General features: G+C 37.2%; 1 protein-coding gene across 1 annotated transcript in view; it reads right to left on the bottom strand.

Annotated features, from left to right (window-relative positions):
• UTP20 (UTP20 small subunit processome component) overlaps positions 1-14720 on the bottom strand; it is a 108729-nt gene that overhangs the window by 59062 nt on the left and 34947 nt on the right. Inside the window, exons 22-27 of the mRNA XM_008004396.3 lie at positions 12810-12995; positions 10850-10940; positions 9244-9329; positions 8550-8675; positions 2419-2585; positions 209-417 (exon numbers count right to left, since the gene is read on the bottom strand). Of these exons, the coding sequence (XP_008002587.3) occupies positions 209-417; positions 2419-2585; positions 8550-8675; positions 9244-9329; positions 10850-10940; positions 12810-12995 (865 nt within the window). The remainder of the gene's footprint in view (positions 1-208; positions 418-2418; positions 2586-8549; positions 8676-9243; positions 9330-10849; positions 10941-12809; positions 12996-14720) is intronic.

Raw genomic sequence — 14720 nt, 5'->3', positions numbered from 1 at the left:
GATACAATTTGCATTTTCTGGTCACAAGTAAATATTTATAACAGCAAAGAGTCCCACTATGTGGAAGACTGTTTTAAGAAGATACTTTCAAAGGGTTGTATAAGGATTGAACTTGGGAGAGTGTTAGTAAATCAGGCCCAACTCAATGCCCAAGACAACACAGACACCCATGAGCCCAAGAAGAAAGCATCTATAGTGAATCTCTCACCTTTTCTCGTTGGTCAAGGATGTGTGATACGGTTGCCGTCATACAGAGCAGTATCTGCAAAATCTTCGGCAGGTATGCGCTGATCAGATGACTAATGTTTTTCAATACTACCTCAAGACTGTTTAAGATACCATGCTGACGACCTAAAGGAAGAACTTCAGACAAATCCAAGTCTTCTACTGCTTGAATGACTGCAGAATGGCACTCTCCTAGTGAAACAAAGAGGAGAGGTCATGTAAGGTAACATATTAGTTTGTTACTATTTATAATTGTAGTTTTATTTCCATTTCCCTTAATAATACAGTATTTTCTACTGTCATAATTTATAGATAACAATGCACTTTTCTTCTATATTACCTCCTTTTGGTTCTTACCAAATATTCAATGAGCCACATAAGACAGGTTTAACTACCCCCATTTTAGAGAAGAAGAGACTAAGGAATAAGAGGGTAACAAATCTGCAACAGAACTAAGTCTCTAAGCCTAATTCTCATCCAACTTATTTACACTATCCCTCAAAACCTGAGTTATGAATAGTTTCTTATTCCATCTGGCAATTTTTTTTTTTTTTTTTTTTTTTTTTTGAGACAGAGTCTCAGTCTGCCATCCAGCCTAGAGTGCAGTGGCGTGATCTCGGCTCACTGCAACCTCCACCTCCCAGGTCCAAGCCAGTTCTCCTGCCTCAGCCTCCCGAGTAGCTGCGATTACAGGCACCCACCACCACACCCAGCTGGTTTTTGTATTTTTAGTAGAGTTGGAGTTTCACCATGTTGGCCAGGCCGGTCTCGAATTCCTGACCTCAGGTGATCCACCCACCTCAGCCTCCCAAAGTGCTGGGATTATAGGCATAAGTCACTGCACCCGGCCCTCCATCTGGCAACTTTCTATACACTTTTCTTACTCTCCGTTTCACTCAGCTCTGCTCAGTTTGGCAGTTTCACTAAAAGTACCTTTCTGTATTACAAGTTCCTTGAAGGCTGAGAATCAAGTTTTATTTCTCTTATAGCCCCTAGTTAATAAATAAAATCAGAGTCCCTTATAAACAGCTGCTGCCATATTAATTTCAAAACTTACTAAAAAGATACAAATTGTTATTGCTTGACCTTTACTCCAAACCATCTGATGTGAGGTCCATGAGCTTATGGATTCATACACCCAAATGGGCCATCCATAAGAGTAGCATCTATACCTATCCTCCTACAATGGGAGTTATACATTGAATGGAAACTTTTTTTTGGCATTCATCAGAGCCAACCTCCTTTATAGGGCAATATTATACTGAATGAAAAACCTGTTAACAGCTGGAACTATTATCATAGAAAAAATACAAAAACAAATGCAACAGAATACTCTATAAATAATTTTCTATATTGGCCTCAAGCAAAGCAATTTGGGGACTGGAACAGAGATTTCATAACCAGAAAGGTCTGAGTTCGAATCCCAACTCTACCACTTTTCATCTGAGTTACCATGGGTGAAATACCTTTCTAAGCCTAAGTTTCCTCATGTGTAAAATGGGGACAATCAAGTAATGACAGCTCATGTGGCTGGTTGTCTGAAGGATCAACTGAGTTATAACTAAATGGGTCTGTCATAACGTCTGGCATAAAGTAAGTAGTCAAAATGATGTCAGTCATTATTGTTATTAATAATTACTGACATTCCATACCAAAGAACATATCACAGAGCACTCTAGCTCAATGTATACACGATTACATCCATTTCATCTCAACTATGAGGTTGAGAGCACAGATTGTACTTCTCTATTTTTAACTTAACAGAGTGTCCAGGGCACAGGAGGTATTCAATAAATCATTACTGAATAGATGAATGACTCAGGAAATGAATAAATGCCAAACAATTAACACCAATTTGCAGTATGCTTTGAATTTCTTAGAAGAAACCTATTCTTTGTACTATATGAGTAAGTATTAACCATTTTTCAAACGGCCTAAATATGCAATAAAAATACACATTTTCTCATCAGGGGCTCTAACACAAGAGTGTCGATAATCCACAGGGCCAGTGGTCAGTTTCATGCAATTCAATCAAAGTTTAAAATGAACTGCACTTCAGCAAAAAGATTGCCATCAAGGTTGAGAGGAACAACCCTGTTAGAAAGATGCCCAGGAGCGTGGGGAATGTAGCCTGAGATGTGAGAAGTTCACCGCAGACAACAGGTATTAGAGTGAGAGGTAGCTGATAGTTACCATTCTTGAAGTGCCTCACAGGTTCAAACAGCAGGTCTAAGAATATCTGGATCTCCTCAGGTTGGGTCCCGGCCAGGAACCGCAGGACAATGGCCATGCGGGTGCCTGAAGCAGACTTCCCCTGAGTTTTACTCCCAGTCTTATTTTTCATTCGCCCATACAAAATTCTGAAAAGACAAAAGCACATTATTTATTTGCACATTAATTCTAAAATATGAGTTGTTTTGTTTGCCTAAAAGGCTAGAAGAGCAACTCAATCGATTTAAATGGATATACTATGAAACACAGAAACATGAAAACAGAAATCAGATACTTAACATAGACAATGAAAAAAGTCAACAACAAAATAAGGCTAAGAGAGCTACATGCAGTGATGGGTGCCTGCAGTCCCAGCTACCTGAGGGGTTGAGACAGAGTATCACTTGAGCTCAGGAATTTAAAGCCAGCCTGGGCAACTTAGTAAGACCATGTCTCTATAAAAAAATTCAAAAATTAAAACAAAACGAAACAAAACAAAACAAAAAACAAGGCTAAGGGAAGCAGGAAGGACAAAGGCCAGAAGGTGGTTTGTTATGGGAGAAAAAATAGGCAAATCAAAGGTAAGTCTAATCAAGAAGAAATGAAAATGAGAATATATAGATTAAAAGGGAATAAAATAAGAGAAGACAATTGTAAGTTATTAAGGAAGCTGGAAACAATTCAATGAAAAAGCTACTTTTCAGGAAAAAAAACACAAAAATAAACAAAAGGAACTTAAGAAAAAAAACCCACAGAGACCAATACTTACTGGAAAACCTGAAGCTAATACAGTTTACAGGTGGGCTTTTTAAACTTTCAAGGAAGAAAATAATTTCTATGCTATGAAGTTTCATAGCAGAGAGAAAGTGGGAAACAGTCTTTTCTCATTTATGAATGTGGCATAATTGTGATATTGAGAAGGGTTAATGAACAAAAATAAAACTACATGCCAATCTTGCTTACAAACATAAAATACAACATTTGTAACTATAGTACCCAGTGCTGCACTAAAACCAAATAAGGATTGCCCCAGGAAATGCAAGAAAGAGTCATTAGTAAAATCTACTAGATCAATACAGATTAATGGTTCCTGGAAAAAGTTAATATAATCACTTTAATACATGTTCAATAGGCACTCTAATAATATTTAACATCCACTACTGATAAAATTCCAAAGAACAATAAAAGCTACTTTCTTAACATGATAAAAAACTTACTGACTTAATACTCAAAAATCAAAAATAGTTTTCAAACTTTTTGATATTAGGAACTCTTTACACTATTAAAAATTAATGAGGTCTCCAAAGAGCTTTGTGTATGTAAATTTTACCTATTTAATAGTTATTGTATTAGAATTTAAAACTGAGGAATTAAAAGTGTACATTGGTTTATTAATTCATTTTAAAATATTCACAATAAACTTATTACATGTTAACATCAATAACATTGTAATAAAAATAATTATATTTTCCGAATGTTCACCCTACTCCTGCAAACTAGTGAGACCAGTGGCATTGTTTTATTTATTCTTTCGTCTGACTTAACAGAAGATAACTGGATTCTCATATGTGCTTCTACATTCAATCTATTATAATACATTGGGGTTGAAAAAAATGCAGCCTCATACATAGATAGGTAGTTGAAGAAGGGAGAAATATTTTTTAAACTTTCAGATAATTGTAGATATCCCATTTTGATACTACATCAAAGCTCAACAAGTTGAAAGATTAGCTGCCATGTGGAATCTGAAACCCCATCAACAAACTTGATGAACTCTGTTACACTAAAATCCATCTATCTTGCACTTTGAATGAATCTTTTACCCATACACCATTCTATTACATGCATCAGTTACTTGGAAAATATTGGTTTACTAAGTTATGCAGAAATGTCAAATGTTGACACATTTCATTGCAAACCAAAAAAAGAAATTTGTTTATTAACATTAGTTAATATCACTAATCATCTCATCAGAAAAGTCTTTAAGCATTGGGAAGATGTCAGGTTCACAGTACCAAATAAAAGTTTTCTCCAATCCTAATTTCCACTTGAATGCTAGAATTTAGTTATTGGAAATAAACGCTGTCAGTTGTTTTCCTTGAAGTGGCAGGCTCACTGCGTTCATGTTCAAGAACATGCCTGTGAAAAGAATCCTAGTGTATACGTCTTACAAATAAGAAAAGGAGCTAGTTCAGCTTGTACATCAAATACTCTCACAGGTGCCATTCACTGAGACAGCCCATGCACAGCAAAAGTATTTTATGCATTCTTCCCACTTTATCATACATGTACTCAGGGTCAAGATTCATCAACTGTGTTTGTTTGTTTGTTTATTAAATAACTCCAAATATGTGGCAATGAAGAATGACTAGTAGAATTTGGTGCCACTGTCTTGATTCATGTGCTAGGGTACTAGGAGTCTTACCCACCATTGTTTTTGCCTTGTCAGTACATATGTCAACACAGTGAAAAAAGATAAGGTCTTAGTAGTAGCAGTATAAAAAAGCTTTGGCCAGTCACAGAGGCTCAAAGCACTTGAAGAAGGTATCACTGATAATGACACATTTGAGATGAGACCAAATGAGTAAGAGGTGTCAGCTGTCATGTCTTCCATGCAGGCAGATGAGCAAGCGCTAAGAATTTAAAGTGGGTTCTGACAGAGGTGGTAAACAGGAAGAAATATGGTTATAGATATCATTTGAAGCCACCATATCAAGCCCTGTAGGGAGTAGTCAGGACTTTCTATTACATTCTGAGTAAAATGAGATGTCAAAAGGTTTGTAAACAGGGGACTAACATAATCTGTGACTGTTAGTATCATTTGTGATTTTTTGGTTAGAGAAAATACAAGAAAACGCAACGAAAGCTACTAAAACTAATGAAAGTTTTGTCATGTGGATGGCTAAATAACACAAAAATCAATAGCTTTTATATATAATTAGTTATGTAGCAAAAATAAACTAGAAAATGTAAGAGGGAAAATTCCCTCTACAGCAACAAAACATCGTTATAAAATGAAAAGACTTTATTGAAAGACTACAAAAAAGGAATGATTTGAATAAATGAAGACAAACACTAATGCAACTTCTCCTCAAATCAAAAAGGGGAAATTAGGAAAACCAAAGCAAATGCTCATCTAGATTCTTAAAAAAAACAAAATATTTTGGAAAGAAAGGACTAATGAGATGACTTCCTCTGATATATACAAGAATGCATTTAAGTCCTTTATGATTATTATTATAAACAAACCAGTGCAGAATTGGAACAAGGCAGATTAATGTAAAGCTATCAAAAGCCGACTGAAAGAGTCAATTATACATGGATATTTAGTGCATATTAAAAGTGGCACTCTGGGCCGGGCGCGGTGGCTCACGCCCGTAATCCCAGCACTTTGGGAGGCCAAGGCAGGCGGATCACGAGGTCAGGAGATCAAGACCATCCTGGCTAACACGGTGAAACCCTGTCTCTACTAAAAATACAAAAAATTAGCCGGGCGTGGTTTTTTTGCCTCGAGAGGCTGAGGCAGGAGAATGGCGTAAACCCGGGAGGCGGAGTTTGCAGTGAGCGGAGATCGCGCCACTGCACTCCAGCCTGGGCGACAGAGCGAGACTCCATCTCAAAAAAAAAAAAAAAAGTGGCACTCTGGCTGGATATGATAGCTCATGCGTGTAATCACAGCACTTTGGGAAGCCAAGGCAGGTGGACAGCCTGAGCTCAGAAGTTTGAGACCAGCCGGGGCAACATAGTGAAACAAAATTAGCTGGGCATTGTGGCATGTGCCTGTAGTCCCAGCTACTTGGGGAGCTGAGGCAGGAGGATCGCTGGAGCCCAGCAGATCGAGGCTGCAGTGAGCTGTGTTTGCACCACTGCATTCCAGCCTGGGTGACAAAGAGAGACCCCGTCACTGAAATAAAGAAATATGGCTCTAAAATCAGCAGAGAAAGGTTGGACTTTTTAAAAAAATTATTATTTATTTATTTATTTTGAGACAGAGTCTTACTCTGTCACCCAGGCTGGAGTGCAGGGGCGCAATCTCGGCTCACTGCAACCTCTGCCTCCCGGGTTCAAGTGATTCTCCTGCCTCAGCCTCCCAAATAGCTGAGATTACAGGCACGTGCCACCACACCCAGCTAATTTTGGTATTTTTAGTAAAGACAGGGTTTCACCATGTTGGTGTTATTTCATTTCATACATCAAAATAAATTCCAGATGAATAAAATAATCAAATTAAAACAAACAGAATGAGAAGAAAACAGAGAGGAATATCATTTACCTGGTTTTAGAAAATACAAGTTGTCAGACATTTAAAAAAAAAAAAAATTCATGAGAAAATAAACACAAATGACCCATAATCTTTTAAAACAATTCATCTTCACTAGTAAATCTAAAATAAGTGAAGTCATACAACATGATATCCTTTATCACCAACAAATTAGCAAGAATTAAAACAATCAAAAAATAATAACAAACAACAGCCTAGTGTTGGAATGGTGTGAAACAGGCATTCTACTGCCGGTAGGAATATAAAGTGGTTCAAACTTGTGGTTGAAAAGAAGTAGTTCTGAACAACAATTTGGTAATAGACACCAAAAAGTTTAAAAATCTTCATCAATTTTCCTATCAAGAATCTATTCTAATCCATCAATCGAATAAGATTTATAGGTATTCAATGTAAGATTTTCTATTTTGAAAAAAACAAAATAAACAACAAAAACTACAGACAGGCAAAATGCTCGACACAAGTAAATGATGGCTTGTCTATATGATGAAGAATCACATTTTGAAACATTACATGATCTAAGAGAATTCTTGTAAAATATTAAGTGAAAAAAGGTTATAAAACATTTTATAAAACATAAGATGATTTCTGCTATTTTTGTTTCTGTAATCCACCAATAATTATAATTTTGTATATTCACTGACTCAAATATTTTTATGTCTATTATAGTAAAGTTCTTAAAGCTCGCTATAAATGGAATCTTAATGCTGGCTACAAATGGAACTAAAGAGAGCCATTAGACAAGTACTAGCAGAGTCTCCAGAGCACAACTGAACCAGCTCCTATTAAGGAAACAGAAGCCCAGTGGATCTAAAAGACTTTCCCTATCTGATAGAACTACACAGTACAGGGTTGAAACAAAAGCAAACCTCTGTTAAATCCCAATCCCATGATCTTTCCAATTCCTATCATTCCAGAGCTGGTAAGATGAAAGATTTAAGCTTCATTTTTCTTTATACCCAGCATATATAAACTTTGTATTATTTATGGATCATCTTTGTGCTCTACCATTTATAATTAACAGAATAATAACATCATTAAATATCACATGATATTTGGAAAATGGAGTGAATTATTTCTACTGTATCTCAACAGTAAAATTTAGGAAAATATTAAATTCAATTTTAATATTATTATTACAATACTACGGTAAGAGCTTTCTTTATATTAGGGGCCATGTGTGGTGGCTCACGAATGTAATCCCAGCACTTTGGGAGGCAGAGGCAGGTGGATCACCTGAGATCAGGAGTTTGAAACCAGCCGGGCCAACATGGTGAAACTCTTTCTCTACTAAAAATACAAAAATTAGCCAGGCATGGTGGTGCACGCTTGTGATCCCAGCGACTCAGGAGGGTGAGGCACAAGAATAGCTTGAACCTGAGAGGGTGGAGGTTGCAGGGAGCTGAGATCACACCACTGCACTCCAGCCTGGGTGACAGAGTGAGACTCCCTCTAAAATAAATAAATAAATAAAGATCTTTCTTTATGTTAGGAACAAAAATTAGTCTCTATAACAATTTGACTTCTCCCAAAAGTACATTAAAAAAAAAAAGCAGCTGGCCGTGATGGCTCACACTTGTAATCCTAGCACATTGGGAGGCCAAGGTGGGAGCATCACTGGAGACTGAGAGGTCAAGGCTGCAATGAGCTGTGATCATGCCACTACACTCCAGCCTGGGTGACAGAGCAAGACCCCATCTCCAAAGAAAATGCAATCAAAGGAAAATATAAAATGAAATATTCTATTACAATTGTTGAAAGAACCATAATACTATACTCACAATTGTGTTTGTTATTAACTTTTTAAAAATCAGTGTTTAAACAGCATAAATACCTCATCAGAATAGGAAATAGATCTGCTCGGTGGGCTGTTTTCACTACAGTATTATCTTCTGAAATGCTAAAATGCACTATCTCTTCCTTAAAGCTTCTGTCTTCAAGCAACCTTTGTAAGTTTTCCCTTTAAAAACAGAGAATAGCACACATCATCATTTTATCAACAGTGCTTTTGAATAATGAAAGAGTGAAATATGTACACAGAGTAATAACTAAAATAAGGTATATAGTACATATTATGGTTGATATCCATAAAGGAAAATCCTCAAAAAAAACCTCCTAAAATGACAGATTTTCACATTTCAAAAGGTATAATGGATTAGAGAAGATTAGATTCTGTCCATAACTCAGCTGTTCAAAAAAGCATGATACAAAAAGCTTTCTTCAGTTCTTACAGTGACTTTGATTCTCTAAGTAACCACCAAGATTTTATGGCATTATATTAATAAGAGGAGGAAAATGACATAATATCTACAACACATTTTAAAAATTAACATTCTCTATTTTAGTACCTATGGAGAACAACCCAACAAATATCCTACTCGTTTTCATTTCTTGCTTGGAAATATGATGACCTCAGAAAAAAGGGAAATTTCCTAGGCCTTTAAGAAATTATTCTAGAAGAAGCTCTTACGCAGATATATAAAAATCAGCCAAAGAGAGAGCAGTTCTTTCAGCTTCAAGCAACTTACCTGTAAGGGAGGATATGAGGATGTTTATATGTCATTATGCAATCCAAGGTTATTTTTTGCACCATTTGATCTTGGTGTAGCAACAACTAAGAACAATATTTTACAGAATTAATGAAGTCATACATACATATACCATAGGACAGCAATTTACTTGTGGTTATTTGCTAAATGAGATCTGCTAAATTCTAAATTTTTAGACAAGACCTAAACCCGATTGCTAACAACAGCTTCACATTTTCCTAGAAGTAAAAAAAGATGAACAGAAAATGTGCAAAGTAAAAAATGGAAACAAAACTCTCTGACACCTGCATCCCACAGTCATACCCTGGGGTCTACCAGTTTTTGGGTGAGGCCAATCCTCTCTCTCTCTCTTTTTTTTTTCTTTTCCGAGACTCTGTTGCCCAGGCTAGAGTGCAGTGATGCGATCTCAACTCACTGCAACCTCCGCCTCCTGGGTTCAAGCGATTCTCTTGCCTCAGCCTCTTGAGAAGCTGGAACCACAGGCGCCCATCACCACACCTGGCTAATTTTTTGTGTTTTTGGTACAGATGCGGTTTCACCATGTTGCCCAGGCTGGTCTCAAACTCCTGGGCTCAGGTGATCTGCCCGCCTTGGCCTCCCAAGTGCTGGGATTACAGATATGAGCATCTGTGTCCAGGCTGGTGAGGCCAGTTCTCTATGTGAATCTGGATTTAAGCCAACCGGGCTGGTCATGTACTAAGGAAAATCTCTTATCCTATGAAGGTAATGATAGTCAATAAGATGCCAAGAAAAACATCCAAATGAAAAAAGAATCTGTTTCCCCAGACGGCTTAGAATGACATCCAATGCTTACTTCATTTGACATTAATTAATTAATTAATTAATTTTTTTTTTTTTTTGAGATGAAGTCTCGCTCTGTTGCCCAGGCTGGAGTGCAGTGGCGTGGTCTCGGCTCACTGCAAGCTCCGCCTCCCAGGTTCATGCTATTCTCCTGCCTCAGCCTCCCAAGTCGCTGGGACTACAGGTGCCCGCCAACACGTCTGGGTAATTTTTTTGTATGTTTAGTAGAGACGGGGTTTCATCGTGTCAGCCAGGATGGTCTCCATCTCCAGACCTCCCAAAGTGCTGCGATTACAGGCATGAGCCACAGCGCCCGGCCCAACATTAATTTTTTTCTGCAAGCTTATCTGAAATTCAGGGCCACATAATTATGACTGCAATGGACTATAATAGATCCTGTAATAGATCCTGAAATCCCAGTCCTTTATGAAGTCTCACTAAACTAGAAGGGAAAAGTAATCACTTGTTTTTTTGTATAAACCCTACTCCCTTCTAAGAGCTAATTTCCATGATATAATTCATGGTTTGCTATTCTCACTGTTAACACAGCCAGTCAATGTTTAGTCACCCAAAATGCTTTCAAAATCAGCTAAGTTAGTGCTAAAATTGTTTCTCAAGATAACAGAAAATATGTCTATTAATTTTTTTAAAAAAAGCCTTTAATACTTAAAATGTAGACATATGCCCTATTCAGCAATTATTGAAAATCTAAGCTACTCTGACAAAGAAAATGATAGAGAAAAGTTCACAAAGAATTATAGTGCCAAGAGTTTATTTTACTGACCTGAAGATATAACTCATATAATTTGGATTCCAGATATAAGGCCCGTGGATTTGAAAATTTAGAGAAAACTTGCAAATGAGCAATTAATTGCCTAAACAAAAACAAAACAGAGTGTTACAGATTTAAAGAATTGATATCATTTTCTTAAACTGACATTATCTACAATTTTATTCTGACTAGAACTTCAAACACCCTGCCTATAGTTTCACTATTATACAAACAAGACTTAGTTATTTACATTTAGGAAATTATTCTCCAGAAATCTCATATTTCGGGCAGTCCTGTCCCTAAAATTCAGGTTCTCCACACCAAAAAAATCATTCAGTGTATGCTCAGAATGGTTTAAATTGAACAAAAATTAGAAAGCAATCAAAATAGTAAAATATTCCAAAATTGAACTCAGATGATTTTTGGAATTATTCCTCATCTAGGTTCTACGCGGCAGACAAAAAGTAGTAGAATATATTCTCCCTCACTTTCACATAATGTAAATACAGATGTCAGGCAACAGAGGTCCAGGTTTAGGCAACCAACGGCTCTTGATCACCAAGAAGGAAGAAGAAATATATCTGAGTATTTTCAGACTGTGGTTGACCATGGGTAACTGAAATCGTGGGAAGTGAAACCATGGATAAGGGGAGAGTATTATATAGTGACATGAAGGCTGGCAGTAATCTTTCCTGCCCCTGTGCTTCATACACTATTTCTGTTAGTGGACAAGACCTTCTTTGTTCTAGCTGTCTGGCAAACTTTCATCTTTCAGCATTAGAGGGCCTTCCCTGGGTCTTTCTTTTTTTCAAGATGGAGTCTCGATCTGTGGCCCAGGCTGGAGTGCAGTGGCACAATCTCAGCTCACAGCAACCTCTGCCTCCTGGGTTCAAGTGATTCTCCTGCCTCAGCCTCCCGAGTAGCTGGGATTACAGGTGTGCAAAACCACGCCTGGCTAATTTTTATATTTTTAGTAGAGAAAGGGTTTTACCATGTTGGCCAGGCTGGTCTCAAACTCCTAACCTCAAGTGATCTACCCACCTTGGCCTCCCAAAGTACTGGGATTACAAGCATGAGCCACCACGCCTGGAATTCCTTACTGCGCTCCAATACCTTAAAAATATTTCTCCTATAAAAATATTTCACCCAGGCAGGATTGACTATTACTCCTGCATTGCAGTGGCTCTGTACAATTCATCCCTGCACGCCAGCACTTAGCAAAGGGTACTCAATACAGTTGTTGAATGGATGAACTAATAAATGGCTCAAGGGAAATACGCAACAAATGGGCATATCAGATTGAGATCTAAAGTGTTAAAATAACATTTGCACCAATCCAGGAGACCTGAGACAGTCAATTCAATCATCAACTAAGCTGAAGTAACTTCTAAAAGCATGATCACTTCTTCTTCTAGGTTTCTAACAATTTAGGTAAAAGAACAACTAAGAGAATAAGAAAGAGAGTATAACAACAGCATGAGAAAAAAGTAACCAGTAGGAGACAAGTTAAAAGGCAGAGAAAAGTGCTAACAGGATGGTGGGAAAGTAGGTGGAAGGAAAAAAAAAAAGTGCTAACATGAGTATTTATAAGAAAAAGGATGTTCCATTACATGTTCCCCTAGGATGCAAACACAATACCCTCATGCTGGGAAAGTGAACGACAAAGGTCAAAAGAATATCCAAACACTCCAGGTCCCAAAGTTCTCATCTATAAAAAGGAGCTACAATTAGATGACTCTCAAAAGTCCCCCAAACTAACATTATGTGGTTAACCAAGAAAAAACTAATAATAAGTAACTGACCAAAAAACTTGAAAGACTGACAGTTTTAGGCTGTTAAAGAAAATCCCAGGAAGATGTAGTGCTTATGTAAATAATTATCTGAGTAGTTGATTTTGTATAAAGCCATAGAGACTTCTTCCTGTTCTTCCTAGAACTGTGGATCTGTGATCTTTCAGCAATGGTGAACTTACTTTGCTGCGGCTCTTCTTGTCTTTTTCTTCTGTGAGGATTCATCCTGGGGCACTGCCTCTTCCTGCAACTCTTCATCATCTCCTGCGGCAGATTCCTCTTCGATTTCCTCTGCCCCCATCCCTTTGCCTTTTCTCCGCAGATCCTGAGTTGGAGCAACTTGCAGATCTGCTGGGTAATACTCATTGCTACCGTGGAAAGAAAGTCACAGGAGACTGATAAAGAATGCACACCAATCTGAAAGGTCCTGATTCTGTTCATGAGAGATGTCCACAGCTCACAGATTCACACACTGAAGAGACATCAGTGGCACCTTAGTCAAGCTTCCACAATATTACTCTTTTTTTTAAATTTGGCCCTTCTTTAGTATGCTATTTGACAAGCCAATCACTAACTGTAGAAGATAGCCCATTCCACTGTTATACTATTGAAAATATTTGAAATGTCTATTTTGGACTAAATGGAAATCAGCCTCCCTGTCTCTGGAACCATCACTGGGGGATGAGGGGTTAGGGATGTATGATATTAAATGATTAAAGTATAGCATTAGGACTGTGCTGGTCACTTTCCATCAGATACATTCTACTTTGCCAAAGTTCTCTTGAAAGTATCGTAGCACCACAAAACTTAGTCCTCTAGGTATGGATTGATAAGACAGATGGAACTACCATCTCCAGAAATTTTTTGAGCAGCCACAACATGACAAAGATTGAAACTGAATGTCCATGTAATGAAAATCAATGAGTCTTTATGTTTTATCTCTTCTTAGCTTGTGCAGCTAAGCTTAATACAGTATTCACTTTGTTCTTATTAAATTTCATCCTTTATTTTTAGTCCAATGTTGCAATTAATGAATATTATCTTGAAGTCTGTCATTTAATGTATTAGTTTGTGTCACTTTCATTCACTCATCCAAACAATTAACCTTTTGTTGTCTACTGAATGCAAGGCACTGGGCTAAAGATGCTAGGAAACTGATTGGATGGCCTTTCAAGTCCTCACTCAAAAACACACTGATAAAATAGGATAGCGCCCTACCAACCCTCCTAAAAGAAACTCTAGCTTAGCCCAAGTTAACCTCCAGATCAATAACATTAAACTACAATCTGAGGGCTGGGACACTATGGTACCGGGTATTTTCATCTAGCAGAATCTAGCACTTAATAAATCAAAAACCGGATGAATGAAACAAGTAAAGTTTCTGCAAGTTACAAACTACACCATCATCCACTCAGTAACATACCTATTATACTTGCAACATTCAATCAACCACATATTACATTCTGTAACCTTCATCTCCATGAACAGCATGTTCACTCTTTCATCTATTAAATAAAACAATTCACATAAAGCATCTATAAGAGGGCCCTGCACACAGTAAGTACTCACTAAATATAACCTTTTATTAGCATGCTGTTGCCATTGTTAGTCATTTTTTCTTGTTCCTGGTTTGGTTCATCTCAGAGAATGTTTACAAGGGATTCACAAATTAGTTGAAACATATTTAGAAATATAAATTGCTAGCCAAAAAATAAGAAGCCTATAATATACTTCAAAGTCATAATTCAAGGTGACATTTGGGTTTTTCATTAGTTCAGATCATCTATAAATGTATTATTTACAGGTAATCCATGCCAACCAGTATTAATTTAAACATTTCTTAGAATTGTGTATCTTTGGTCTCTAAATCTTTCTAAACTCAGACACCCACTCCCTGTTACAGGCTCCTGTTTCTACCTCTACCCCACAGCATCTTGTACCGTTAGAGTAAGATCTTATCCTTAAGTTATGGGGTAAACTAATTCTTTAGGGAAAAACTTGGAAAATTAACATGGTATGAAGTTTATATGCTACTAATACCACAAATGCCAGCTGACATATGTACAGCCCTTGTAATTCAAAAAACTGATAAA

Source organism: Chlorocebus sabaeus, chromosome 11, assembly GCF_047675955.1.
Source record: "Chlorocebus sabaeus isolate Y175 chromosome 11, mChlSab1.0.hap1, whole genome shotgun sequence".
NCBI lineage: Eukaryota > Metazoa > Chordata > Mammalia > Primates > Cercopithecidae > Chlorocebus > Chlorocebus sabaeus.
This window is presented reverse-complemented; position numbering and strand designations above follow the sequence as displayed.